Source organism: Crocuta crocuta, unplaced genomic scaffold (assembly GCF_008692635.1).
Source record: "Crocuta crocuta isolate KB4526 unplaced genomic scaffold, BGI_CrCroc_1.0 scaffold132, whole genome shotgun sequence".
NCBI classification, from domain to species: domain Eukaryota; kingdom Metazoa; phylum Chordata; class Mammalia; order Carnivora; family Hyaenidae; genus Crocuta; species Crocuta crocuta.
In genome coordinates this window covers 5,048,696-5,074,628 of record NW_027528611.1, presented here as the reverse complement: position 1 = coordinate 5,074,628, position 25,933 = coordinate 5,048,696, and the positions used below count along the sequence as shown (strand labels likewise).

At 54.0% G+C, this 25,933-nt stretch overlaps 5 protein-coding genes across 7 annotated transcripts in view; 3 read left to right on the top strand and 2 right to left on the bottom strand.

The window, feature by feature from the left end:
* The window catches only part of RPS18 (ribosomal protein S18), a 5,469-nt gene extending 1,311 nt beyond the window's left edge, over positions 1 to 4,158 (top strand). Inside the window, exons 3-6 of the mRNA XM_077754777.1 lie at positions 3,443 to 3,529; positions 3,613 to 3,714; positions 3,818 to 3,909; positions 4,042 to 4,158. Coding sequence (XP_077610903.1) covers positions 3,443 to 3,529; positions 3,613 to 3,714; positions 3,818 to 3,909; positions 4,042 to 4,117 — 357 coding nt within the window. The 3' untranslated portion in view covers positions 4,118 to 4,158. The remainder of the gene's footprint in view (positions 1 to 3,442; positions 3,530 to 3,612; positions 3,715 to 3,817; positions 3,910 to 4,041) is intronic.
* A 736-nt stretch (positions 4,159 to 4,894) lies between these two features.
* B3GALT4 (beta-1,3-galactosyltransferase 4) lies at positions 4,895 to 6,791 on the top strand. Of its 2 annotated transcripts, none has more exons than XM_077754856.1 (2): positions 4,895 to 5,034; positions 5,332 to 6,791. In XM_077754856.1, the coding sequence occupies exon 2, from the start codon at positions 5,350 to 5,352 to the stop codon at positions 6,502 to 6,504; it is 1,155 nt and encodes a 384-aa protein (XP_077610982.1). In that variant the 5' UTR covers positions 4,895 to 5,034; positions 5,332 to 5,349; the 3' UTR covers positions 6,505 to 6,791. The 2 variants fall into 2 exon arrangements, with proteins under 2 accessions (XP_077610982.1, XP_077610981.1); XM_077754855.1 differs by having other exon boundaries at positions 5,008 to 5,117.
* A 295-nt stretch (positions 6,792 to 7,086) lies between these two features.
* WDR46 (WD repeat domain 46) lies at positions 7,087 to 15,139 on the bottom strand. Of its 2 annotated transcripts, none has more exons than XM_077754775.1 (15): positions 15,007 to 15,139; positions 14,689 to 14,901; positions 14,500 to 14,580; positions 14,247 to 14,359; positions 14,036 to 14,123; positions 13,825 to 13,886; positions 13,464 to 13,568; positions 13,225 to 13,375; positions 12,952 to 13,087; positions 12,659 to 12,758; positions 8,435 to 8,748; positions 8,191 to 8,285; positions 7,922 to 8,017; positions 7,666 to 7,779; positions 7,087 to 7,552 (listed from the first exon to the last, which is right to left on the bottom strand). In XM_077754775.1, the coding sequence occupies exons 1-15, from the start codon at positions 15,073 to 15,075 to the stop codon at positions 7,451 to 7,453; spliced, it is 1,839 nt and encodes a 612-aa protein (XP_077610901.1). In that variant the 5' UTR covers positions 15,076 to 15,139; the 3' UTR covers positions 7,087 to 7,450. The 2 variants fall into 2 exon arrangements, with proteins under 2 accessions (XP_077610901.1, XP_077610902.1); XM_077754776.1 differs by having other exon boundaries at positions 14,689 to 14,890; positions 15,007 to 15,121.
* Positions 15,140 to 15,467: 328 nt separating this feature from the next.
* Positions 15,468 to 16,899, top strand: PFDN6 (prefoldin subunit 6). The gene is made up of 5 exons (XM_077754854.1): positions 15,468 to 15,510; positions 15,657 to 15,808; positions 16,056 to 16,135; positions 16,172 to 16,296; positions 16,509 to 16,899. The coding sequence occupies exons 2-5, from the start codon at positions 15,745 to 15,747 to the stop codon at positions 16,636 to 16,638; spliced, it is 399 nt and encodes a 132-aa protein (XP_077610980.1). The 5' UTR covers positions 15,468 to 15,510; positions 15,657 to 15,744; the 3' UTR covers positions 16,639 to 16,899.
* Positions 16,900 to 17,552: 653 nt separating this feature from the next.
* On the bottom strand, positions 17,553 to 25,230 carry RGL2 (ral guanine nucleotide dissociation stimulator like 2). Its single transcript, XM_077754774.1, has 18 exons — positions 25,154 to 25,230; positions 24,743 to 24,942; positions 23,370 to 23,453; positions 22,937 to 23,115; positions 22,757 to 22,807; positions 22,370 to 22,667; positions 21,848 to 22,099; positions 21,659 to 21,762; positions 21,478 to 21,562; positions 21,330 to 21,398; positions 21,059 to 21,133; positions 20,426 to 20,458; positions 20,183 to 20,304; positions 19,989 to 20,084; positions 19,781 to 19,892; positions 19,382 to 19,672; positions 18,360 to 18,474; positions 17,553 to 18,230 (listed from the first exon to the last, which is right to left on the bottom strand). Exons 2-18 carry the CDS (start codon positions 24,899 to 24,901, stop codon positions 18,019 to 18,021), a joined length of 2,337 nt encoding a protein of 778 aa, XP_077610900.1. The 5' UTR covers positions 24,902 to 24,942; positions 25,154 to 25,230; the 3' UTR covers positions 17,553 to 18,018.
* Between the last annotated feature and the right edge of the window lie 703 nt (positions 25,231 to 25,933).

Below are 25,933 nucleotides of genomic sequence, written 5' to 3'. Positions count from 1 at the left end.
GTCACATATGTGTAATTGTGGAATGGCTGAATGTGTTTTCTGCCCTTACGTGGACATCGTGGGGGTGGGATGGTCCTGTCTTGCTCACAATCCCCAGCTCCTGGTAGATGTATTTATGCGGTGTTAGGGAATGGATCCAGGATACTGTAGCCTCGTCTCAGAAAATTTAAAGGAAATATTATATAACTCAGTAATTTAGAATTGCAGATCCTAGCTTTGATTCATAAGACTGATTAAATTCCTCTGCTTTTTCATGTTAATACTGCAGGAAGCACAGCTTTGATTTGTTTTTAAATGGTATACAAAAAGATTACTTTCTTTGGTTATGTGAAACTACTAGGACAGTGTAAACTACAGTACCTTTTTCAGGGGGTCTATGAGGTTTAAATGGGATAGTGAATAAAGATGGGCACAGCTTAGAAATCTATAGGGCAGGTTCAGTACCATGCAATAAAGTGAATGGAATGAATTTTTTGGTTTCCTTACATATGCAAGTTATAATTAAACTGTAATCGATAATAAGTGTGCTGCAGGATTATGTCTAGAAAAGCGTACGTACCTTGATTTAAAAATACTTTATTGCTTGGAAAAAATGGTAACCATCATGAGCTTTCAAGGAGTCCTGATCACAGATGACTATAATGAATATAATTTTTAAATAAAGTTTGACATACTGTAAGAATTACCAAAATGTGACACCAGCACAAAGTAAGCAGATGTTACTAGAAAAATGGCGCTGATAGACATGTTCAACACAGAATTTGCCACAAGCCTTCATTGTGTAAAAAAAAAACAAAAACCACAATATCTTCACAGTGCAATGAAACAGCATGTGCCTCTATAAAAGATGGTGGTGGTTAACAGGAATGCTTGTGTTAATCCTTTTCTGCTGCGTTTTTGAAGTTAACCGGTTTTGTATTTACTTTCATTAAATTTGTGTGTGGTCCACCTAACAGTTTAATCGAAGGCCTTTAAGGTAATTTTAGGAATTTTGTAATAAGTATCTTAGGGGTCCTGATGCTTTGCTTATCCCTGGGAAAGGTAATTCCTAGAGAGAGATGGTACAGAGGTTTTTTGCTAGCTGTGTGGAGAGCCAGCAAGTACAGCTAGCTCTTCTCTGGTGAACTAAAGCTTCGAGAGGGGTCTTTTGCTAAGGATCCAGAATGGAAGGGCAATAATTGGAAAGGAAGAGAGAAGTGGGGGCTGGTATGGGAAGGGATTCCTCAAAAGATGTTAAACAAATGGTAAGATTAATTGAATGGGGAAGGATAAAGAATGGAAATTAACACAAGCAGAGAGCATGTTGAGAAATAATACAGACCTTATAAGATTATTGTATGCCATGATCCCTTCCTAATTGTTTTGTTTGCGCTTGTAGCTATTTAAGGTTGGCTGGTTTTCTGCTTTTCCTCTAAAGCAGGGTAATACTACCACCTATAGGCTATCAGGAAACCTGAGAAGTACTTAACTGGCCATGTTTGAAGAATTCATGTCTTGTCCCATGAGTAACACTGCGCTAAATACTTTACGAGAGTAATTCTAATTTGGTGTCAGCTCTTCTATGGTCCAGGCCTGTAGGCCTGGTGAGTGATGGTCCCGAGTATACTCTTACGGATGGAGAAAACAGGTGGTCTTGGCAGAGAAGAAGGGATCTAATGTAGGAAGTTGACAAGTCCGTACCAGTCCGCAAACAGGCCTTCAGAAATTTTTATTTAAAAAAAATTTTTTATGTTTTTTATTTTTGAGAGTCAGAGCATGACCAAGGCAGGGTCAGAGAGGGAGACAGAGAATCCAAAGACAGGCTCTAGGCTCTGAGCTAGCTGGCAGCACAGAGCCTGACAAGGGGCTCAAACCCACGAACTGTGAGATCGTGACCTGAGCCAGTCAGATGCTTAACTGAGCCACTCAGGCGCCCCTTTTCCCTATCATTTTAAGGTAAATCGCAAACATACTATTTTATTTGTAACTCTTTATTTTTTTTAAGTTTATCTGTTTTGAGGGAGAGAATCCCAAGCAGGCTCTGCGCCATCAGCGCAGAGCTCTACATACGAGGCTTGAACCCACACCGTAAAATCATGACCTAAGCTAGAAGTCAAGTTGGGACGCTTAACCAGCCGAGCCACCCAGGCACCCCTGTCTGTAAGTCTCAAATTTGAAAGAGACTTAGACCTTAATTTTTCTGATAATTTGATATTCTAGGTCACTTACAGAGAGGAAATAACTCTTCATTTCCTGGGGCTGCTGAAACAAGCTATTTGTTGGCTTAAAACAACAACAAAACTTATTCCCATAGTTCTGGACACCAAACAGCCAAAATCAAGGTTTCGGCTCCCTTAGAAGTCTCTAGGAATCCAATCACCTGGTGTTCACCAGCAGGCCTTGCTGTTCCTTGTCTTGTAGCTGTGTCACTCTTTTCTCTTCCATGGTCTTCTTTTCTCTGAGTCCTCTCCTTTTGTGAGGATACCAGTCATTGGATTCAGGGCCTGCTCTAATCCAGTCTAACCTCATTTTTTTTTTAACTAAGTATGTTTGGAATAATCCTTTTTCCAAACAAGGTCACATTCTAGGATTCTAGGTGGACATACGGGGCGATGGCACTATTCAGCCTGGCACACGATCCTTCGCCATTCAGACGTGTTTGCTTCTTGAGTTCAGGTGGCAAGGTGTACTGGTGTTGGTGTTGATACAATGCCACCAGCTTTAAGCATTAGTTTCTTTTGAGTTTGGTTTGGGCAGTTAGATGACCTGTGGCCTGGTCATCTCTGAGCACTGACCTTTAAGTTTGTGAAAACTTAATCAGAAAACTGATCATTGAGACGAAGTGACTTGCTTGCCCAAAGAACTATGACCCTTAGAGACCCAGAGCACCACAATCCCACCCCTCGATCAACCCTCTTCCCAAAAGTCCCTAGTCTTGCTGCTGTGGTGCTGCATCTGCTTTGAGAACCAAGCCTGTGGTCCTCCACAATGCAGAGACTAGAAGGTTGCACTCTTGGGTGCTGCTACAGTGTCTTAACAGCCTGCACTCGACAAATGTATGTGCTGAGCAGTGTGAAAAGATCTGCTTTCTTTGGACCTGCCCCTGAATAAAACTTGTTTTTAATGCTTGCTTGCTTTTTTTTTTTTTTTATGTTTATTTTTGAGAAGAGGGCACGAGCACAGGAGGTCAGAGAGGGGGACAGAATCAGAAACAGGCTCCAACCTGTCAGCACAGCCTGATGCAGGGCTCGAACTCCTGAACTGCAAGATCATGACCTGAGCTGAAGTCAGTCACTTGACTGAGCTACCCAGGAGGCCCTGAATAAAACTTTTTCTATTTAATGGTTAGACTTTGTATCTAGAAAAGCATAGTGGGCTGGGTGGTTGCAGGCTGAATAGCAGGGCTACAAAAGAAAGCCAAAAAAAATCAGACTCCGCCCCAAATTCCAAAACTTCTCCTCAGGGTGTGGGGCGAAGATACGCTCATGTGGTGTTGAGGAAAGCGGACATCGATCTCACCAAGAGGGCAGGAGAGCTCACTGAGGATGAGGTGAGGACAAGGAAGGGGGGCTGTGGGTTGGGCCTGCCTTGGAAGGGAGGCCGTTTGTATCTGACCCTTGTCCTACCTGACAGGTGGAACGTGTGATCACCATTATGCAGAATCCACGCCAGTATAAGATCCCAGACTGGTTTTTGAACAGACAAAAGGATGTGAAGGATGGAAAGTACAGCCAGGTGTGTATTGAAATGGGAGAGATTAGAGAAAAGGCAGGTTGTCCAGTTAGAATTAGTCATAGGAGGTCAGTGGGTAAAACATAACTCACTCTTCCAAATCCAGGTCCTGGCCAATGGTCTGGACAACAAACTTCGTGAAGACCTGGAACGACTGAAGAAGATTCGGGCCCACAGAGGCCTGCGCCACTTCTGGGGGTGAGTGGGGGTGGGAGTCTCCTCTTCCTGCCTGCCCTGAGACTCCCAGAGGTTTCTGGTGCCCTGCGTTCTTTACAGGTGTTTCCTTTACATGGTATGTAATCTGTGACCCTTCTCTTTCCTCACCTGCAGACTTCGTGTCCGAGGCCAGCACACCAAGACCACAGGCCGCCGGGGTCGCACTGTCGGTGTATCCAAGAAGAAATAAATCTCTAGGCCTTTTCTGTTAATAAATAGTTTATACACCTACGGCTTCCTTGTATGTAGTTCTCTCCTTTCTTCTGGGGACACTGGTCCGGAAAGTTATCACACTGGGCCCTGTGGGTGTTCTGTCTCGTTGACGGCCTCACTCTGCTACCCAAATCAGGTGTGCTTGGTCTAGGGTAAAGCAATGGCGTTGCCCCTCCCTGCCCTACCAGAAACAGCACTGGTGCTCACCTCTATCAGATGCGGTAGAGGTAACGCTCAGCCAGGAGGGGGAGCCTAAGGCAATTTCAAGACACTCAGGTTGGGGGGTGGGGCAGCGTGGCACCTGTAGGTAACACAGGTCTTGACCAAACCTTTTTTTTTTAAACTTCTATTTCTGAGAAAGCGTGAGCATGGGAGAGGGTCAGAGAGGGAGATACAGAATCTGAAACAGGCTCCAAGTTCTGAACCAGCTGTCAGCACAGAGCCAGACGGGAAGCTCGAACCCACGAGCCGTGAGATCCATGACCTGAGCCAAAGTCTGACGCTTAACGGACTGAGCCACCCACGTGCCCCAAACCTAGCTTTTTTTTTTTTAATGTTTTATTTCTAGGAGAGAGCGTGAGCAGGGGAGGGCCAGAGAGAGGGAGTCACAGACTGAAACAGGCTCCAGGCTCTGAGCTGGCTGTCAGCACAGAGCCCGACGCGGGGCTCGAACCCACGAACCACGAGATCATGACCTAAGCGAAAGTCGAACGCTTAACCGACTAAGCCACCCAGGCGCCCCTCTAAAAAAATATGTAAAAAACGTGGCCCGCGGAGACGGGAAGTTGTGGGCCTCCCCTACGGAGGCACACCGCTACAACGCTGACCCGGAAGAGCTGAGCTCTGCAGCAGAGCGGGGGACGCGTGCGTGCTTCGGGAGGGAGGCCGCGGCTGGTAGGGTGCCCTGCGCTTGCCTCTCGGGCTGAGGCACACTTGACCCAAATCCCATTCGCGGTCGCGCAGAGGCCCCGCCGCCGGTACGTCGTCGGCTGCCGCTACGCAGGGAGGCGGTGNGTAACAACCGCCCGCCGCCGCCCCGCTTCCCGGGCCTCAGCGGCACGGCTCCCCCCATCCCCCTCCCCGCGCTGGTACTGGTCGCGGGCTCCGTCGCCTGCTCCATCCCAGGCGTGGCCGGTTAGGGAACAGGTCTGGTCCCTCTGCCCTCTTAACCACCTCCATCTTTCCCTCCAGGTCCCTTCTGATTACACCATGCCTCTCAGCCTCTTCCGGCGCCTTCTCCTTGCTGCCCTGCTGCTGGTGATTATTTGGACCCTTTTCGGGCCCTCAGGCATCGGGGAGGAGCTGCTGAGCCTCTCGCTGGCTTCCCTGCTCCCGGCGCCCGCCTCCCCAGGGCCGCCTCTGGCCCTGCCCCGCCTCCTGATCCCCAATGTGGAGGCATGCGGGGGTCCCGGCGCCCCACCCTTCCTGCTCATACTGGTGAGCACGGCCCCAGAGAACTTGAACCAAAGAAATGCCATTCGGGCTTCGTGGGGCGGGCTGCGCGAGGCCCGAGGGCTCAGGGTGCAGACACTCTTTCTGCTGGGAGAGCCAAGCTTGCGGCATCCCATCAGGGCATCCCACGAGATGGAGATCGACTTAGCACGAGAGGCAGCAACCCGGGGAGATATCTTGCAGGCGGCTTTCCGGGACTCCTACCGGAACCTTACTCTGAAGACTCTCATCGGGCTGAATTGGGCGGACAGACATTGTTCCATGGCCCGATACATCCTCAAGACAGACGATGATGTGTTTGTCAACGTCCCCGAACTGGTATCTGAGCTGGTTCGGCGAGGAGGCCGTTGGGAACAATGGGAGAAGAGCATGGAGCCTCCGAGAGAGAATGAGTTTGGAGATGAAGAGTGGGAAGGGCCCATCTTCAGGAGCCAGCCAATGCCTCTTTTGTACTTGGGCCGTGTGCACTGGCGGGTACACCCCACTCGGACACCAGGGAGCAAACACCAGGTATCAGAGGAGCAGTGGCCTCCCACCTGGGGCCCCTTTCCACCCTATGCCTCTGGCACAGGGTATGTGCTGTCGGCTTCTGCTGTGCAGCTCATCCTAAAAGTGGCCAGCCGGGCACCCCGTCTACCACTGGAGGATGTCTTTGTGGGGGTAAGTGCCCGACGAGGAGGCCTCACCCCAACCCATTGTGTCAAGCTGGCTGGGGCCACCCACTATCCCCTGGACCGGTGCTGCTATGGGAAATTCCTGCTGACATCCCACAAGTTGGACCCCTGGAAGATGCAGGAGGCCTGGAAGCTAGTGAGAGGCTCTGATGGGGAAAAGACTGCACCCTTCTGCTCCTGGCTCCAGGGAGTCTTGGGCATCCTAAGGTGTCGGGTAATAGCCTGGCTTCACAGCTGACAGTGACGGGGCCACAGCAGAGGAGTGAGGAACTCCGGGTCTAGCCAGCACTCCTCACAGCCTTCTCTCGCCCAGGCCCATGGCAGGGGCCCTAGCCTGGCTGCAGATGACCAGTTTCTGCAGTCAGATGCTCAGTCTATCACTGAAGACGGAGGGATACAAGAGACATCTAGGGGCCTGGCCTGCCAGCCCCAAAGACACTCCCCACGAAGAGCACAACACTGCTGGGGTTGTTCTCTCCAGCCAGAGGAGAGGGGCACAAGCTCCTCAATAAACTTGTCTCTCTACCTCTTCGAGTACAGCGTGGTCCTCACCAGCAGTCCAAGAACACACACCCGGGGAGCCTGGAGGCTGCTGCATGGGAAGGACCTCTCAAGGGACATGGGATAGAGAGGAGGAAGACCCCGAAAGAATAAGGCTAAGGCCACAGTGACAAGATACGAGGTGGGGGTGGGAGCAGGACACTATGACCCCTCAGATCCTAGAGTAAGCCCATGCTGGGCAACGGGCGGAACAGGTCCCGAGAATGAGCTAGACACGTTATCCAAAACAAACCCACCTTCTTTAATAGTTTTTTTTTTTAATGTTTTTTTATTTATTTCTAGGAGAGAGAGAGAGAGACAGCGTGAGCAGGGGAGGGTCAGAGAGAGAGGGAATCACAGACTGAAACAGGCTCCAGGCTCTGAGCTGGCAGTCAGCACAGAGCCCAACGCGGGGCTCGAACCCACGAACCGCGAGATCATGACCTAAGTGAAAGTCGGACACTTAACCGACTAAGCCACCCAGGCGCCCCCAAACCCACCTTCTTTAATACCAACCCAGCCCAGGAGCCAGCTGTCCCTGGAGAAGGGGCATACTGTCCCCTCGTTATTCTAAGAAATAGGGTCATTTCCCCACAGGCAATCGTGGGGGAGAGTGCTGTTCTCAGGCCACCCTTGGGCAGGGCTCAGCGCAGAAATCTGTCCAGGGCAGATGGCCGGTCCCTCGAGGGCTTGGCCTTCTTCTCTTGCTTCTGTGGCTGCTGCTCAAGGCTCTGTCGGACTTTATCCTGGGTGGTGAGAGGGTGGCAAGGTGAGAAGTGGCAGGCTGGCAAGGGCAGAGGCACTAGCAGGAGGGTGCAGCCCACAGGATGCCTGGTCTACCCCCCCAGTGATCATTTACCCGCTGCTCCTCATCCATGACCTTCCTCTTCCTCTTCACCAGGCTTGCTGTAGAGCTGCGGCCCTTCTGCTTCGGCTTTGGCTGGAAAGGAGCCCTGGCCTCCGGGTCGTAGCCCTAAGAGAGAAGACAAGGGTAGAATATTAAGAGCCTCAGAGGCCAGGAACTGTGGCAGCACCATGTGCTGTGTCGTACTTCCGGGGACATGGCACGGAGGTTGTGGAGGGGTAGGGCCTGGGCACTTGGGCCTGATTCATACCAGCCTCTCTATCCGTTCCTTCTTTTCTTGCTCTAAAGAGATGACATCAACTTCTGCCAGGGCTCGTGGATCCAGACAAATGAGCTCTGCAGGTACCTGAAGGTGTCACAGAGGCACAGAAATGGTAAGGAGCCACAGGAGCGACAGGAGGGTGATCCAGAGAGGGACGGAAGCCAGGGGGCTGCTGAATCCCACTCTTCCCCCAGACTCCTGGGGCATGGGGAGCTTTCCCTGCCCCCAGCCCAGACCACATGCAGGCACATGCTCACCTTCTCCAGCAGCGCCTTCACCTCCCACTCCTGACGCTGCTTCTGACTCCTGTAAGGGTTACTCTCCAGGCCGTCAAAGTTGGGCTCAGCAGCCCCTAGAAAGAGGGAGAAGCATGGAGCTATAAACAGAACCAAGTCCAGCAGCTCCAGCCCAACGATGCCCTTTTGCTCCTGGCTATCACAAGCCAACCCAAACATCCATCCAGAGTTCACTCACATGGATCCCATCCCCTGGCCCACTCACCAGGTACCAGCATGCTGGTGATGCCCCCAGTGTGCCCCACCCCCAGCACATCTTCAAAGGGGCAGAAATGAAGGCCATGCACGTGGCCCGAGAGCCGGTGGGTGAGGTAAGGCTGCTCCAGGGAGGGGGGGCTGGCCTTGCCCTGCCCCGCCCATATGTTGACCACGTCACCCATGCCCGCAGCCAGCAGTCCCCGCTGGGAAAAGGCCAGGTGTCCTGCTCCCTGGGGCAGGGTCCGAGCACTCAGAGGCTGGAACGTCCCTCGTAAATCAAAGATCTTCAGCTGGTGGTCCAGGCCAGAGGTGGCCATGTACCTGGTAGAGAGAGGGAGGTCAATTAATTTGTAATATGGGCTTACTGAGCAGGCGTGTGGTCAAATGCAGACATAAAGTCTTGGTAGGGAGAAACCATTTTTATTTCCCTTTTTCAGATGAGGAAACCGAAACTGAGAGAAAAGATAATCAAATCAGAGTGAATGGTAGAGCTAGAATTCAAGTCCACTCTATCTCTTTAGTGTCTGCTCTTTTTTAAAAATACTTTTCTTAACATTTATTCATTCTTGAGAGCTGGAGGGAGTATAAATAGGGGGCGGGCAGAGAGGGAGAGAGAGGGAGACACGGAATCTGAAGCAGGCGCCAGGTTCTGAGTTGTCAACAAGGAGCCCAATGTGGGGGTCGAACTGACGGACTGACAGATCATGACCTGAGCCAAAGTCAAACCCTTAACTGAGCTACCCAGGTGCCCCTTTTTAATACTTTTTTAACTGTTTATTCATTTCTGAGAGACAAAGACAATGTGAGCGGGGAGGGGCAGAGAGGGAGACATAAAATCTAGAGCAGACTCCTGGCTCTGAGCTGTCAGCACAGACCCCAACATGGGACTCGAAATCACTAACCATCATGACCTGAGTTGAAGTCAGACATTTAACCAACTGTGCCACCCAGGCGCCCCATAGTGTCTGCTCTTAATCAAAGGGACGGCACGTACACCCATCTGTACCTAAATGAGATGGTCCACTGCACACACTGGGAGCACAGTGGCTCAGCAAAGAGGACAGACAGCAGTGATCAGGGAGGACTTCTGGGAGCTGTTCTAGGTCTTTCTCAAGAAACACATATATCAAGTACAAATGAATTCGTATTAGAGTGTGGAGATGGGGAGATGGAAGCGGAGGTTTGTTTTGGGGATTGGTGGGAAATGTCAGGAGGATCACAAGGGGACAAATAGCAGGGGCTCTTTACACTCAGACTGAGGACCCAGAGTCCCTAACCCTGCTTGCCGGTAATGACAGACCACAACGGAAGATTGTGAGGACCTGAGGCAACTTTAGGAAGTAATAAAGTAATAAGCTAGGAGACTCACTCTACCCCTCCTCCTCTTTCCCTGGAAAAGGGGAGGGCAATCCTCTCAAGGAATCGTGCACGATAGTTTGTTTTCCAAGGTTGGAGTTTCTATGTTTGCTATGTTCCTCAGAGAGGGAGGCTAAAGGGAGACCAGCCAGGCCAGGGGGTTCTAAGTTTGCTAAGAGGCCATGGACTCTCTTTTTAGCCTTGGCTGTGAGCCCAAGAGGGCAGGTACCAAAAGGCTCCTATGAGAGGGACTAGCTCTGTGATGGGGCTGAATTAAGGCCCAGTGGACACTTCTCACAAGACAAGACAATCAGGGCCCCAGCTCCACCAGATGGAAAGATCATCAATGCAAACCAGGAATTCTTGAGGGCTCCTGGGACACAGGTCACACTCTTCAGTCAACCCACAACTCAAGGGCTTCTCTCCCCACACATACCCACCTTTGGGATCCCCTGCACAAATGCCAGCCCACTGACCAGAGGGCATCCAGGCCACACTACCATGCTACTAACTCTGCAGAACACAGTCTAGCTCAGAGAACCCAATCCTAATGCCAGCCTCCAGAATGCCTCTTGAGGAAGCCAGTAAGCCTCATCTCAAGCCCCTGTGGCTTATCTGAGGTGCTCTTGAGAAGGACTAAAGATTAGCAGAGTTGGGTCAAAATCAAGGACCAGAGCTGTTCTCAAGGTGTTGACCAAATCTCAGGAAACTAAGTGATTAGGCCTTGGGCACAGTAGCAGCTGACCAAAGCAGTCCAGGGAAGGCAAACCACAACACATTTTTTTTTTGAGAGGGAGAGGGCATGTGAGTGTGCAAGTGGAAGGGGGGCGGGGGGAGAGAGACACAGAATCCAAAGCAGGCTCTGAGGTCTGAGCTGTCAGCACAGAGCCTGATGGGGGGCTCGAATCATGAGATCATGACCTAAGCCAAAGTCAGACGCTTAACCAACTAAGCCACCCAGGTGCACTCTCCCCCCACCCCTTTTTTACAGACTTTCTTTGAAACCATTTGAAAATAAAGTTATGTACGAGATTCCAAAACAGCAGTGTAAAAGGAAGAAAGCAGCACCCAGGACATACCAGCAGGAGGTACAACCAGAGGCTGGAAAGTAACTGTGAGCATCACACTTGCTCACAGGAGGCAGCAAGGATAGACAGAAATGGACCTTGGAGACGCCCTCAAGCGGAAAGCAGCCAGGACCTCATGGGGATGCATGGACAGTAATGAAGGGATGCCGCCAAAGCATGTGGTAGAGCCTGGGCACCCAGAAACCACCCAGCCAACAGCAATTTGGTTCCTGCCCTTACTGATGGCTGAAGATCCGAGAGCTGTGTAGCTAGCCGGAAATGTCCAGTCACATTCTGATGACCAGAAAATGTGGCAGAAAGGGAGCAAGCCAGGAGGAACTCTGGGAGTAGGATGACCTATCCCGCAGTGGACACATTCAATCTGGGGTGACATAAGACAACTCAGTAGGAACTAAGAGCATCTCTTGGTTAATCATTTCTTTCAACCACAGTCCTGTTTCTGAATATAAAGTAGAATACTGCCCCAGGACAGGCTCAATGGCCCATTCACCCTTGTACCCCCCAGCACCTCAGCACAGAGCCCCAGCCCGTGGCAGGTGCCCAGTGACTGTCTGACAATGAACGGAATTAAGAGGAACTGATCCCATTAGAGGGAACTCGTGCGGAAAACAGCATGCCAGGTCTGCGTACACGTACGCATCAGACAGCACAGGTGGCAGCTTCAAACTCTCAGGAGGAGCAGCAATTCCAAGTAGGACCCCCACTCCTACGCCTCACATCACCAGCCAGACCTCAAGAGAACGATCATCTTCAATGATGGCAGTGGTGAAGCCCAGTGCTTCGTACTTCCTGGGCAACACACTAAACCCTGTAGGCTTTAACTCGTGTTGGCTCAGGCCGTCTGTGACGGCCTGTGAGCTAAGTCCAGGGCTTGGCAAACTACGGCCCATGCACCAAACAAATCCAGCCCACCACCTGCTTCTGTACAGCTCTGGGGCTCCAAATGGGTTTCATGTTTTTAGGCTGTCGGAAAAAATAAAAAACTCTTTTGCAACAAGTGAAAATTAGAGGAGATGCAAATCTCAGTGTCAGCAGAGGAGGTTTTACTGGAGCATAACCATACGCTTTCACTGGCCTCTTCTGTGGCTGGTTTGCACCACGACGGCACAGGAAAGTGGTCCACACCGACGCGTTTGGCATCTCACCTCTCAGCACCACTGTGGGCGCACCACAACTCACAATGACACTGTCATAACTGGACAGCGTTTCAAGCGCCACCTATCACACGATCTGTGTGAAAGGTTTTCAAAGACAAAACAGGTAACATCTCTCCCCAGATCAATGCTAACAAGCATTCGCAAATGAGTTTGATGACTTAGAATCCTGTAACTCTTAACCTTAATTGAGCACAATGTTATCCTCAAAAAGAGGAATCCGGTTCTTCCCATCGGCAGACCTGCATTACAAAACTACTACGCACAATTATTATATTTTAAATTTTGTTGCTTAAAAATTTGTGACACTTTGTTTTCACTAAGTACCTACGTGATACACTCGAATTTGCCTCTCAGCTAACAAAACCTGAAGTCTTTACTATCTGGCTCTTTACAGAAAAAGCTTTCTGCCCCTTGAGCTGGATACTCATCCCCACTCTTGGGGCGACAAAAGAGTATGGCACACAGAGGTTATGGGGTGTGCCCATGCTTATGTGGCCCGTCAGTGGTTAACACCAGGATTAAACCTAGGCAGCTTGGCGCAAGTCTGTGCTCCTAAAGGCATACTGCTTTCTATACTTTTCTACCCAGCTGTGACCTCCCCAGCACCTCGTGACCAAACAAGTGACTTACGTGCCTGTAGAATCTACTGCCACAGCCCGGACCCCACCACGATGGCAGAGAATCTTTGCCAGCGGCTCCTTCATGGCTGGACTCCATAAGGACACAGTCCCTAGATGCAAGAGGAGAGGAGCAGAGGTTATCAGTAGGTGCTAAGGGGGTAATACCTGGGAAAGACGGGGTCTCAAGGCCAAGAGATAACAGGAGGGAGGAACAGGGGCTATCTGAAGGGATGTGCAAAGTACAAATATAGAAGCAAAGCAGGTCAGGATGGTCAGAAAGTCAAAACTCAGCTAGAGACCAACCGTTGCTGTGTCCGAGATGGATGACAGCATTGTAAGGGTTCTTAGTCATGACATCCAGCCGGCCAGCCCGAGCATTCAGAGCTGCCACGATCTTTCCCACTGACACATCCAGGTAGGTCAGAAACCCTGGCTCTGACTGAGAGAGAGAGAGAGAGAGAGAGAGAGAAAGAGAGAATAAGTCCTGATTGTTCTCTGTCCTTCTACTAGGATCCCGGAGAAGAAGCAGTCTTTTCAGCGGCTGCCACCCAGTCCCCATGCTCCATAGTCACTCACAGCCGTGGCCAGGAGGAAGTGGAAAGGCAGGAACTCAAGCCGCATGACTCGGTCACAGCGGCGGATACAGTGGAGCTCGATGCCCTGGTTGTCATAGATGTGAAGCCAACGACTCTGAGCGACGGCAAGCAGTGCCTCTGAATGCAGAAACCTGGGAAGAAGGGAGGAGTGGTTCAGTGGGAAAGGGGGTCGAGGGACCGTCATTCAGTCAGGAATAGGATGCCTTGCCCGCCACTGACCGGATGTCCCGCACTGCCTCCATGACGTTGATCTCGCACATGAGCCTCTTTGTTACCCAGTCAAGGGCGGCCACATGACCCCGACGCCCTCCAAAAGCCAGGTGTCTGTTGGAGGTGGGGGAACAGCAGTATCAGTGCAGGGAAGCACGGTGACTCAGACCATCTGAGGTCTACCCCACAGCAGCCCCTCCTCTCCAGATAAGATGCTTTACATGCTCAACCTCACATGCAAGGAAATCACAGGACCCTCCCCACATCATTGACCTAAACATACACTGGCATGGCTAAGGTGAGTGTGGCCAAAGTGGTTAAGGAGATACAACCAAATCCTAGTTCAAGAGTCACTGACATCCAGCCCTACCTTCCAGTTCGGGAGTAATTCAATCTGTAGGGTCCAAACTGCCGCAAGTTCAAATCAAAGTGCTGGGAAAAGGAACAGAATTTAAAAAAAAAAAAAAAAAAAAAAAATACAAAAAANGCTTATTTCAGTACTTCCCTTTTCTAGTCCCCACTTCCATCTTGCTCTGCACCACCAATCCAGCCAGTGGCCCCTTATCCAACCTCAGACTCACCTTGGCTGCACTTGCAATGTCCACAGCCTCCACAATGTCTGCCTGGCGTATCTTTGCCGTGTCCTCCCCATCCTCCCCTTCCAGAAACCTAGGATTGAGTATTAGCAGTAAAACTTCCTAATATGAAATGAGTGTACCAGCGTGAAAATAAGAAGGGCCAGCCTCAAAAAGTAGGTAGGGCCTGAGGAGGCCCACATGAGAGTCCACTTACCCAGGTTCCTCAACAAGCAGCAGCTCAGAGCGAGCGGCTTTAGTGCTTGCTTCCTGCTCCTCAGCTTCTGCCACCTCAAGTCGGCTTCGGGTTTTGGACTTCGAATGGGGCAGCTATAATATTGTTGGTGGGGCAGAGGTGGGAAAAGAATCAGACATTATGTAGGGTTTCACGAGAGCCAGGCAGCCTTCCTCCTTCCCCGCTCATATACTCCCGGGCTGCAACCCTTCTCCACTCTCAGACTGGTTCTCACCTTTTTGGATTTGTCAATGCGACAGAACTTCTGAGCCACCTCCACAGGGACAGGGGCAGGGCCTGGAAATGGATCCTGGGCCTGGGGAAAGAGGTAGCAATTAGCAGACAGACTAGGGTTGACCCCAACCCTCGCACCTGGAAAGCAGAAAGCGACTTGCTCCACCACCTTATCAGGTCCCAGGCTCACCCCGGACAAGCTCCGCTGAGGCTCCGGATTCCTCCGCTCTCGAGGTTTCTTCGGGAGCTGAGGCTTTCTGGAGATCCGAGACCTTTTTGGGAAGCTAGCGTTCTTTGGCCTCTGGTGGCGGAGCTCACGATTCCTCTTCTTGTTACCAGGGGGCCCCGGAGAAGCTCCCGCAGCGGTCAGAGTGGTTTCTTCCTCCCAGTACCTTCGGGGTTTCTACAGGCAGATCAGTAGCTCTAACACCCCGCAGCCCGCGCCGCGCCCCGCCCCCCTGCGACCGCGCAGCTAAAAACTTCCCTTCCACCCCAAGGAGGTCTCTACCTTCTTCTTGGCCTGAGAGCTGTTCTTCTTGGGCGGGACATCCCTGCCCGGTTTGGGGGCTGTCTCCATCTAGCCCACCCGAACGATGATCCACGTGCAAAACTCCTCTCAGCTGTCCGACACTCGGCTTGGAAACTCCCGGAAGTCCGCCAGCCGTCATCCAATCAGCGCCGTACCAGGTCTGAAGCCTTCTAGGCGCCATCTTAAATGAGGGCGCATTCTCTCTCGAGGGGCGGGGCGGGCGCCATCTGGAGCAGCGGTTTATGCTCGAGTAATTAATGAAGGGTAGTCTGAGGCTGGGGCCCAGGTAACAGTAGAGTTTCTCTTTCCGGCTTCGTTTCCCCATCTTGCCTAAAACTTTGAGTCCAGTCATTTTGGCGGAACACCATTCATTAAACCGGCCAAAACTACAGTTCCCGACATGCATAGGAGGACAACTTCCGGCGCCCTCCTTTCCCAGCATTCTTTGTTTACTTCCAGGTTTAGTAATAGTGAAGGGAGAACGTGAGTAGAGCTGGGTTACGGTTGAGGGGTTTGGGGTGTCGCCTCAGCCACCTCCCCCTGGGGCCGGGGTAGAGTGGCTCTGGGGGACGGGGAGAGGCTGCCGTGCCCCGGAAGGCTGCCTCTCAAGAGTGCTGTCATTTCCGCAGGCCAGGCCAAAAAGGGGAGCTTGAGAGTACCTCCCAGAGTGAGACCCAGCGCCCCTCTTCCCACTTCCCGCAGGCCTTCGCCCCCGCCATGGCTGAGCTAATCCAGAAGAAGCTACAGGGAGAAGTGGAGAAATATCAGCAGCTACAGAAGGGTAAGGGAGCAGGGTCGGTGCGGCCTCGCCCCAATCCCTTCATTCCCTGCCCGGAGCCAAACCAAGATAATGTTTTCTGGCCGAGTCCCCGCGTACAGCTCCTTCCCCCCATCTCAACGCTCTTCCGCACCCAGTGACCTGCCGCCCCATCCTTGCCTACTTCCTTAGCTCCGTTTTTTTCTCTCCAGCATTGGGGTCAGGGGGCACATGTGATGTTTCTAATCAAACCTTTCCGCCCAACCTCCAGACTTGAGTAAATCCATGTCAGGGAGGCAGAAGCTTGAGGCGNGGGGCGCGGGGGGCGGGGAGGAGGGACCTGTACTGGCAGTGATTGTGATCATGTATGTCCCATCCCTCCACCAGGAACTGGCCCTGCTAGATGGGTCCAACGTGGTCTTTAAACTTCTGGGTCCTGTGCTGGTCAAACAGGAGCTGGGGGAGGCTCGCGCCACGGTGGGGAAGAGGCTGGACTATATCACAGCTGAAATGTGAGTCTTTCTTCCACCAGCCTGCAGTGCACCCGACAGCGCTGGCAGAGGGGTGTTCCAGAACCATTGTAGAGTAGCTCCAGCGTACCCCCCGGTTGTCCAGTTCCTCCAAACCCTCCCCCAGATCTCCACGTTCCTCCCCATCAATCTCTTCTTGCCTTCACCACCCTCCATAGTAAGTCCCATTAATTTCTCATTTGCTTGTCTCTCAGTAAGCGATACGAATCCCAGCTGCGCGACCTGGAACGACAGTCAGAGCAACAGAGGGAGACCCTGGCTCAGCTGCAGCAGGAGTTCCAGCGGGCCCAGGCAGCCAAGGCAGGGGCTTCTGGGAAGGCCTGACCCCGTAGTGGGGGGAGGGGGAGGGGAGGGAATGAGGCAGCTCTAGGGTCTATACTGTAGCTAATAAAATGTGAAAACGCCTGGCTGTTTTCTAACTGGCCACTTCTGTCATGATTGTGTCGCATCCATCCCCTGGGCCCCATTCACTTTATATATACACCACCTACGTTACTCCCTCAGGCTCATATTATAACTGGAATCTCTCTGCGGCAGAGTAATCCTTTCTTTCTTGAGAGTAAAATCTGAAATGTCCCAAATCTACTTCTTGCCTGTATGTGCAACGCTGAATTCCGCCTTATCTTGCTTGGCAAGCCCCTTTAGGAATATGAGAGGAGCATTTACAACAGTTGTTGGGAAGGTCAGTTTTAATTGCAGAACTCCCAATAATCTAACTGGAGACCCCAGGATGAAATGTGGAGACCCTCCTTGCCATGATTTCTTGTCATCCTCCAAATAGCCCTGGTCTACCTCTCAGTCTCCGGAATGTGTTAGCATGTAGCTTAGACAGATCTGAAATCCCAGTGTGGAATGATCTGTGATGTTGTAAACCCTCCAAGTTTAGACAGCACCCACAAAGTTGTTCTTGATTTCTTTGTCCTAAAATGGTTTCTTACAAATTTTCAACCGGGGTGGTTCTTCATACTGCTCACTTTAATTGGGTGGGTAGTACTTGACATGGGTCTGTGAGAATGGAGGAGAAAAACTTAGGAGCAGACAAAAAGGACTAGGGTGGAGGGGTTCCTGGGCGGGAATAAACCTGGGAGGAAAACGTTTTCACCAACACCTCACTTTCAGCGATGGGATAGAAACGGGCACCGAAACACTGGGCTGCTTGTTAGCTGGCATCTACCCTCAGCCATCTCTCCACCCCCACTCCCCACAGCTAGACCATACACACTGCAAGGACAGGGGAGTAGGATTTAGGTAGTGTTTTGGTTTATTATCTTAGTGTTGTCACAGTGACAGGCAACCCCAGGAGGAAAAAGAACTACGAGAACCTACTTCTTGCCATCCGCTCTCCCCAGGGCTCAGGGCCTCCAGGCTTTTCTTCTCCCCCTCCTTGCAGGCCTCCCCTTGGCCCCTGGCATGCTAGGGTGTGGCCAGGACTCAGAAACTGATCCCTTCTTCCACCACTAGCTGTGTGCTGCATTCATGGAAAGCAGGGAGCTATACACAGGTATCCAACTTGGTTACCAAGATTACCAGTTCCCACAAAGCGGAATCTCTCAGCCGCCTGGTAAATAGTGGCACTTCACTGCCCCGGGGTAGTTGGCCACCCTCTGGATTCCTTCCCAGAGCAACAGGACTGCCGCCGTTCAGCTGGCTACCCACAGCTGCTATGGCCAACACGAGTTCTGTTGAGCCGGCAGGACTTCCTCCTCAGAACAGTGCCCGGGCAATCTTCCTTCCTGTGGCCTTGATCCTGGGAAAAGAACCCCCTCCTCCCTCACTTGGGGGAGTTCCTGAGGCAGAGGGGCTGCTGGTGAGACCCAGCGTAGCAAGAGAGGGCCTTCGCCGCTGCCGTAGGAGGAAATCGTGTGAGGCTCCGTCCATAGCGTAGAAGACATTAGCCGAGGGTGGAATGGTCAGCTCTGTATGATCAGAGAGGGAGTGTCAAGACCAAACCCCATCATTCCCCCCACGAGCACCCGGCTGTGGACTCGTTCCCGCTTCTGGGCATCACTCTGCTCCTGAGTCGGCCTTCCCTCGTGGCCTCTCACCTCGCTCCCCTGGCAGCAGCTGCACTAGCTCATACTCCGAAGCCACCGCAGAATCACGATTGTTTTTCTTAAGGACTCGACTGATGACACTTGGAGCCTTGTCTTGGCTTGTTACCTGGCAGGACAGAGACCAAAAGAGCAATAAATTGGCCATCACCTCTGCTTTCTGTCCTTTCAACTCTAACCACTGATCCCAACCCAAAACAGTTACCGGTTTCAAACACTTTAGAATGAACAGGGAAACGCTCTACAGTGGCTCTCTGTACTCCGCAAGCCCGTACTCCACGGTGTCCAGTGAAATAGGGCTGCTGCCCTGTGAGGAAACTGCTGTTGGTTCTAAAAATCTACTATGGCCACCAAAATTCAAGGTGCAGCAGCTAATGCAAAGTAGCCTTTAAAATGAATAAAACAGCTGCCAAACCCAGGGGGGGGCCGCCTGGGTGACTCAGTCACATGTCTGACCCCTGGTTTCAGCTCAGGTCATGATCTCGTGGTTCGGGAGATCCAGCCCCGATGTGGGCTCTGCACTGATAGCACGGAGCCTGCTTGGGATGCTCTCTCTCCCTCTCCCTCCTCCCCACTCACCTGTGCGCTCTCTCTGCCCCTCTCAAAATGAATAAACTTAAAAAAGGTAATAAAACAGCTGCCATAACCAAAGGTCAGAATTAAAATGAGAGTCATCTGGGGCGCCTGGGTGGCTCAGTCGGTTAAGCGTCCGACTTCAGCTCAGGTCATGATCTCACGGTTTGTGGGTTCGAGCCCTGCATCGGGCTCTGTGCTGACTGCCAGCTCAGAGCCTGGAGCCTGTTTCAGATTCTGTATCTCCCTCTCTCTCTGACCCTTCCCTGCTCACGCTCTCTCTCTCTCTCTCTCTCTCAGAAATAAAACATTAAAAGAATTTTTTTTAATAAATAAATAAAACGAGAGTCATCCTCCATTTGGCTATTCAAACCTAAGACAACATCTGCAGCCCCACAAGGCATCGTCCTCTCCCCCTCCCCGCCGGCCCACAGCTTCCTCACCAAGATGCTCTTGTAGACGCTGCCATCTTCCCCCAGCTCCATCTGCACTCGGATGATTCGGCAATCAGAGGCTCCTGGCCCAGGCCCCCCTCCCCCACATCCAGTCCCCCTGGAGGCCCCCTCTGCACCCCCACTGAGCGGGGAGCCACAGGAGGCGGAACGGCGGTGACCTCGAGAAGGCCTGGGAGAGGACGCTGGAGGGGAGAGGTGGCTGGGGTCGGCCGGACTGTGCAAGGACGGCGTGCTTTCCAGGGCGGAGTCCAGAGATGAAACAGACGGCCACTTCATGTGCTGCGGACAAACAACACGGGGCGCTGGCGTGAAGGCAGAGACATCAGGCAAGAAACGTTCACAAGAGTGAGGTCAGTGTTGAGGTCAGAGGTCAGGAGCGGAGCTCACCTGGGCCAGCCGGGTCAGCAGAGGAGCAGGGGCTTCAGGTACCTCATCTCCCCCCACGCTGGGTCGGTCCCAGGAGACAAGAGGGGTGGGACCTCCAACAGAGCCCAGAACCCTGGAGTGGCAAGAGACTGGGAGCGTCAGAGCAAGAAGGGCTCCTCCTCCAAGTAGCCTCCCCAAGACGCTACCCCCTAACCGCGGACTCCCTCACTCTGTCCACTGTGAGATGACCAGCGTTGGCCGAAGCACCCGCGGGGCAGGAGGGTCACTGGTACCAGGTGGCTCCACCTCACACGACACTCGATGGCTGTGAAGAGGGGGGACGTGGGCAGAAGTCAGGACGTGATACGCCGACTACCACACTCAGCCACAGCCCAGGAATCCCAACCTCACCCAGCCAGTCACCTCTGGGCCTCTGTCAGTGGCCGGAGCCCCTGTAGCCACCGCTGGATATCGGGGTCAGGTCGGAGGTCATAGCCGCGACATTCGTTCTGGAGCCGCCGCAGTTCAGAAAGGACAGCAAACTCCTAGGAAGGAGTCCACGGTCTGCAGGAGCCAAAACTCAGGGACCCCCAACTTCCCCACTCCCCGCCCCTTCCTGGGACATGACTAGGGGTGTCTAGCATCTGGCCCACGCACTCCCCTCACCTTCCTCCGCTTGTCAAAATTGATGTATCCGTTCTGCAAGAATAATGGGGATGGGGTGAAGCCCGACCCTGCCACAGAGAGAATGTCCCCTCTTCAAACACACGCACATCCACAGCCAACTCACACACACTTCATTCGCTAGGCCTCTGACTCCTCTGTCCTTTCCCTGGCTCCCCCTCCCTCCTATCGTGCCCTAAGCCCTCTACCTTACCCTTGAAACTGAATGATCACAGGGAGAAAAGGTGTCCATTTCACAGACAGGAAAATTAGGGCTCAGAGAGAATGAGGAATTGGCCCAAACTCCCAGTGTCCCAAGGTCCCAGTGTTTATTTAACAAACGCTACATACACTTACATTTCAGGCATGTTCTAAGCACTTGCCAAATGTTAATTCATTTAATCCTCATAATAACAGTCTGACATAGACACTGTCACTGGTTTCCCATTTCCAGATCACTAGGCACAAAGAAGTCAAGCAACTTGCCCAAGTAACAGAACCAGAATTCCGGCAATCTGGCTCGTGCCCTGGAGTTCAGCGCTAACACCCCATGGCACCTTTCTTGAAGGTCTGTCTGGCCCGGAGGCCCATTTGTTCCCCCCTCACAATGCACTCAGTAACACACACACCACCGACCTCCAGCTCATCCTTGGAGGCTGCATCCAGCATCACGAGGTCCTTCAAGAAGGTGCCAAGATATGGGACCACACCCTGAGGTCAGAGGTCAGGATCAGACACGCTGTCCCTGATCTGAGTGCTTTCCAATTGCTCTGCACTTTCCCATCCCATTGGCTTGGAGGACAAATTTCATTCCCCCACCCTGCTATGCCTCTGCTCTCCATCCCTCAGACTGCTGCCCCCCCATACTCCCTACTCCTTCACAACCGCCCCCCAACTAGTCACTCACCCCACCCCGGGAGCCAGACCTCGGGGCCTTCTTGGAATTTGGCTCCAGAGAGGGCTGCAGCTTCACCTCCTGGTGGGGACAGAACGAGGAGATATGGTGTGGGATGGGGAGCAGGGGTGGCTGGGAACGCCGGGGAACAGGGCCTCACCTGCAGTAGGAGCTCCCGGCTCTGGGAATAATTATCCTCCTCGGAGAAAATCTGGCAGAGGCTGGAGAAGACTCTGAGGCTGTCCCTGAGGGGTGGAAGGCAGCAACCTTGAGGATGGGCCAGACTCGCCCTCACGCCTCTTCCCAGCCCTCAGCTCCAGGCGATACCCCATCCTCCCCACCTGGCTGCTTCCCCCCAGGCTGCTCGAAGCCTGTGGATGGGGCTGGACTGCAGGGCCGACACAACAGCATAAACTGAAGAGAAGTTTCGGAGCAGACGACACTCCTGTGGGGGTCACAGAGGCAGGCCAGAGCTTTGGGACCTCTCTCCACATCAGGGTCCCCAACGGGGCCAAGCCTCTCTCTCTTACCTCTGCCACACGGATCCACTTCTCCAGGAGCCGAGCCCTCTGGGGAGGACGCAGTGGCCGAATGGTCACCTCTCCAGGCCCCTCCCCAGTTGAGGTGGCCCCCAGGACAGAGCTGACCACCGCCCCTGCCACCTTGTTGAACTGTGTGACAGTAGCTCTGACGGATGGGCAGAGGTGGGAATGTCCTGGCCGGTCTCTATGACCCCACAGGCTCCCCAGGCACTGAGAGGGGACCAGATTGAGAAACAGCTCCTGCAGGGCAGAGGTTGGAGGTTAAGGTTCATAGTCAAGTGAGGTCAGCCTTCCAATATCAGGGGTGTGAGGATCTCAGGTGGCCAAGGAACCAAAGGGGCACAGGGTTTGAAGGGTAACAATCAAGGGGAAAGGGGGAAAGGTCAAAACTGAGTGGACAGAGGAGGCTGGGAGCTGGATCAGGAAGGGCTAGAAGCAAGGAAAGGATCTGGAGTCAGGGAGAGGTTAGTAAGGGGGCAGGGGGCATAGGGTCAGAGGTCAGGGTCTCACCGCATCTAGCAGGGTCAGCTGTTCGGCCAAGTGGTCAGCGAGGAACACCAGGACATCCGTGGGGTCGGCAGGGGGGTCGCCGGGGAGGGCCAGGGGCTTAGGAAGGTCGGGGGCCTGGGGGTCCACCCGGGACCGGAGGTTGCGGATGAGGTCAGCGCTGCCCCCCCCAACACCCTCCCCTGCTGCATACCCTGTCCGAAGCAAGAAGCTCTCAAGACGGTCAAGCTGACCCTTGACCTCAGAGCCAAAATCCTCAGGGTGAGAGGCCAGCCAGGTTGACAGTACAGAGATGGCTACCCTGGGAGAAGGGGAATCAGCCAGGGGTCAGGTATCAAGCCGCAGCTCAGCCACAGGGAATGGTGAGGTCAACAGTCAGGGGTCACTCACCCTATTGTCCTCTCTAGTTCATCAGTAGGATGAGATTCAAGAGCTTCCAGCCTGGGAAGGAGAAGAGATTCTATCTGCCCGTTTTTTCCAAACCCCCAGTGACTCTGACTCGTTTGGTGGGATTTTCTGGCTTTAGAAAGCCAGAGATCTCCATAATCCTTGGTCCCTTCTGACCCTGACCTGTCAGCCACAAGCCCTAGCAAGGCAGGTGTGGAGGTGAAGGCCCGGTGGGTGGCCAGGAGAGCTGATGTGAAGGTCACGTCAGCCCCTGATGTCCGAGCATCCAGCAAGTGTCTGACCAGGGCCTCCAGAGTGCCAGCTCGGAGCCTTCGAGAAGAACGCGGGGGAGGCGTTGGGGCCTGTTGGAGACAGAAGGACAATTATTGACCCTCATTTCACCTTTGCCCCTAGATCTCTGGGGAAAATCCCAGACCTAGGAGACGGTCCAGGCTCGTCATTTTAGTTTCAGAGAAGGCAGAAGACTTGATCTAAGTCGCAGGCAGAGTCCAGGTCTCCAGACCTCCACCTTACCGCTCTGGCCAAAAAGTTTGCCAGAGCAAGGGGAACGGGGAGGTGATGGGTCAGAGGTGAGAAGCCAAAGTCAGGATCTCACCAGGGGATCAAGAGGCCGATACTGGCGGCTTGTGACAGTAAAGGTGGCACCATCCTCCTCCTCATCCCAGACAGACACAGGGGCCTGGAGGGGCAAGGAAGGGGAAGTCAGACAGCCCCGCACCAGCCCCCACAGGCCCCAGCCTCACCCTAGGCCCTACTCCTCCCTCTGTACCCCTCACCTGTGGTGGCGGGGGACAGTACCAGCGAGTGCGAGGGGTGGGGGGGGCTGGTGACCCCAGGTCTCCCCCACTGGGGCCCAGACAGCCCCCCCCAAGCCGTCTCAGGGCCCGGTGAAGTCGAGGGGGTGGCAGTGGGGAGGTGGGTGGAATGCACGAACCCTGGGCCTGGAGACCGCTGTGGCCCTTTCCCCCCAGAGCTGAACCCCAACACAGCAGAGAAGCAAGGTGCAAGGGGAAGCGAGAGAGGCAGAAAGCCAGAGGCAGAGACCTTGAGAAGCTGGAACCTCAGTCACAGGCACGGCCGCAAGCTCCGCCCTCCCCCCCCTCCCCCGCAGGAACTGACCGAGCCCTGAGAGTTAGTCCTTCCCCCTTAGCCCCTTTCCCCCAGGTCCCTCAGTGCTGGAGACCCCCCTCGAGGTGGCGACTCCAATCCCAGTACAGGAAGGAGAAGGGGAAGTTGGGATGATGGGGGGGGGGGGCGCAGACTCAGAGTCACGTGGCCCCAGCCCCTCCCCCAACCGATCCCGAAAAACCAGCCCTGCCAGTCACCCTGCCCTCACCCAGTCTCTGGACCCAGGAGTCCAGGGCCTTGGGGCCCCGAATCCAATTTCTGGCCCCTCCTGGGGCCCCAAATCCTGCTTCTGGCCACCACCATTAGTCCCGGAGGAAAGCAGGTGACCCCACCTCCCCACCCCACTCAATCTGGGATCTTCCCTCCAAAGTCCGAAAACCTGGGCTTCCCGCCTCCACTCAAGGCCCAGAAGGAGAGGGGGAGGGGTCACAAAATCGAAGGGTTCCTCCCAATCCCAGAGTCAGAGGAGCCGGTTACTGTGGAAACAAACCCCTCCCCGCCAAACAAAAACAAGGAGGGAGACAGGGACCAGGACACAATGCCCAAAGAGGCAAGCACACTCCGGAATAAGCAGGTGGAGCCTGAGACCCGCAGGACAGAGAGCCAGACGCGCAGGCAGTGACAGGGAAGGCTCCTGCGGGCAGGTCCTGAGTCACACTGCCACAGAGAACCTCAGAAATTCCGGGACTCCCCGCAGCGGGGAGACAGGCAGACAGCCAGCAAGAGGCGCGGAAATAACTGAGGCTGAGAGGAAGAGATGAAGGGACACACAGACACCAGAGAAAGGTGGAGAGTCTCCGAAAGTCATACCTCCCCGACTTCCCACCACCCGCGTCTCACCTCGTCTTCTTCCTCCTCCTCCTCTTCCTCCTGCCCCCCGCCCACGCCCTGGCCACCTGGGCCCCCACCCTCTTCGGGGTCTCGGCTCCGGAAGCTGCTCAGCACGACTCCCCCGGGGGGGCTAGTGTCCCAAAGCAGCCGCAGGGGCCGCGGGAGCATGGCCGAGTGAAGGAATCAGCGGGGTCGGGCCATGGGGGAGCCTGGGGAGAAACGGAGGGGAGGGCAGGTGGAGAGTCAGGTGGGCGCGGGGAACGGGGGAGAAGAGGGACGCGGGTGGGTGCCTAGATAACTGTATGGGAGTCCTGGGGGGGGCAACATAGGAGTGGAATAGGGGGGGTCCTGGTGCATTTGGGGGGTGAGGGGGTCACGAGTACGGGAATGGGCAGGGTCGCAGGGTGCTCTGGCTCTGACCTGCTCGGGAATGTTGGGAGCAGCGCGGATCCCGGGCCGCTGTTCCCGTCGGTCTCCGCTCCCCAAACGAGTCCCTGNCACCCCCGTTCCCCCCCCGCCAGGCTCCCGGGCCCTCCCGCCCTTTCCGCTCCCCCCCACGTCCGCCCGCTCCGACAGTAGGAGCCAAAAAGGGAAGGAAGTGAGGACAGGAGCCAGGGTTGCGGACAAGGGGAGCACTGGACGTCCAACGGCCAGAACCCAGGAGCTCGGGTCCCCAGCTCCGCTGTGCTCGGGGTCCCCTACTCAGGGATCCTGGAGCCCTCTTCGCCCCTCACTTAATTGGAATGGATTCCAGGCTCCAGCTCCCGAGGACAGGAGCCGAATTTGACACCCCCCTCCCCTCCCCAGCACCGAGGCTAAAACAACCGTGGGAAGCACTTTAGGCGAAAAGGGATCTGTTACTCCACCCCGCGGGGTTACACTCCCCACCCACACCCACGCGCGTAGCGGACCGGAATCCACTCCGCGTTTTCCGAAGAGCGCTGGGTTCCCGCCCTCTCGTAAGGGGGCGGAACGGGAAGTCGCCACTTCCGGTTCCAGATTCGGCACTCCAGGGTTTCCGGCGCTCCGCGCTGGCTCTGCGCTCGCTTCTGCTCACCCCCAGTGCACGCTGCTAGAGGGCGTCCTCCCCGCCCAGAGTGGCTCCCGACCCCGAACTGTCCAGAAGGAGGATTGGGTGTCGCCAAAGCGTTTGAGAGGTCGGGGTGATTGGTAGGAACCAGAAGTGACTGTAAGAGTCTG

Coding starts and splice junctions, on each gene's coding strand:
- WDR46 (XM_077754775.1), bottom strand. CDS start 15,075: ATGGAGACAGCCCCCAAACCGGGCAGGGATGTCCCGCCCAAGAAGAAC. Junction 14,581..14,688: donor CTCAGCGGAGCTTGTCCGGG/GTGAGCCTGGGA, acceptor CTCTTTCCCCAG/GCCCAGGATCCATTTCCAGG. Junction 12,759..12,951: donor CCATCTCGGACACAGCAACG/GTTGGTCTCTAG, acceptor TCTTGCATCTAG/GGACTGTGTCCTTATGGAGT.
- B3GALT4 (XM_077754856.1), top strand. CDS start 5,350: ATGCCTCTCAGCCTCTTCCGGCGCCTTCTCCTTGCTGCCCTGCTGCTG.
- RGL2 (XM_077754774.1), bottom strand. CDS start 24,901: ATGCTCCCGCGGCCCCTGCGGCTGCTTTGGGACACTAGCCCCCCCGGG. Junction 20,305..20,425: donor ATTTTGACAAGCGGAGGAAG/GTGAGGGGAGTG, acceptor ACTCCTTCCTAG/GAGTTTGCTGTCCTTTCTGA. Junction 20,085..20,182: donor CCACTGACAGAGGCCCAGAG/GTGACTGGCTGG, acceptor CCCTCTTCACAG/CCATCGAGTGTCGTGTGAGG.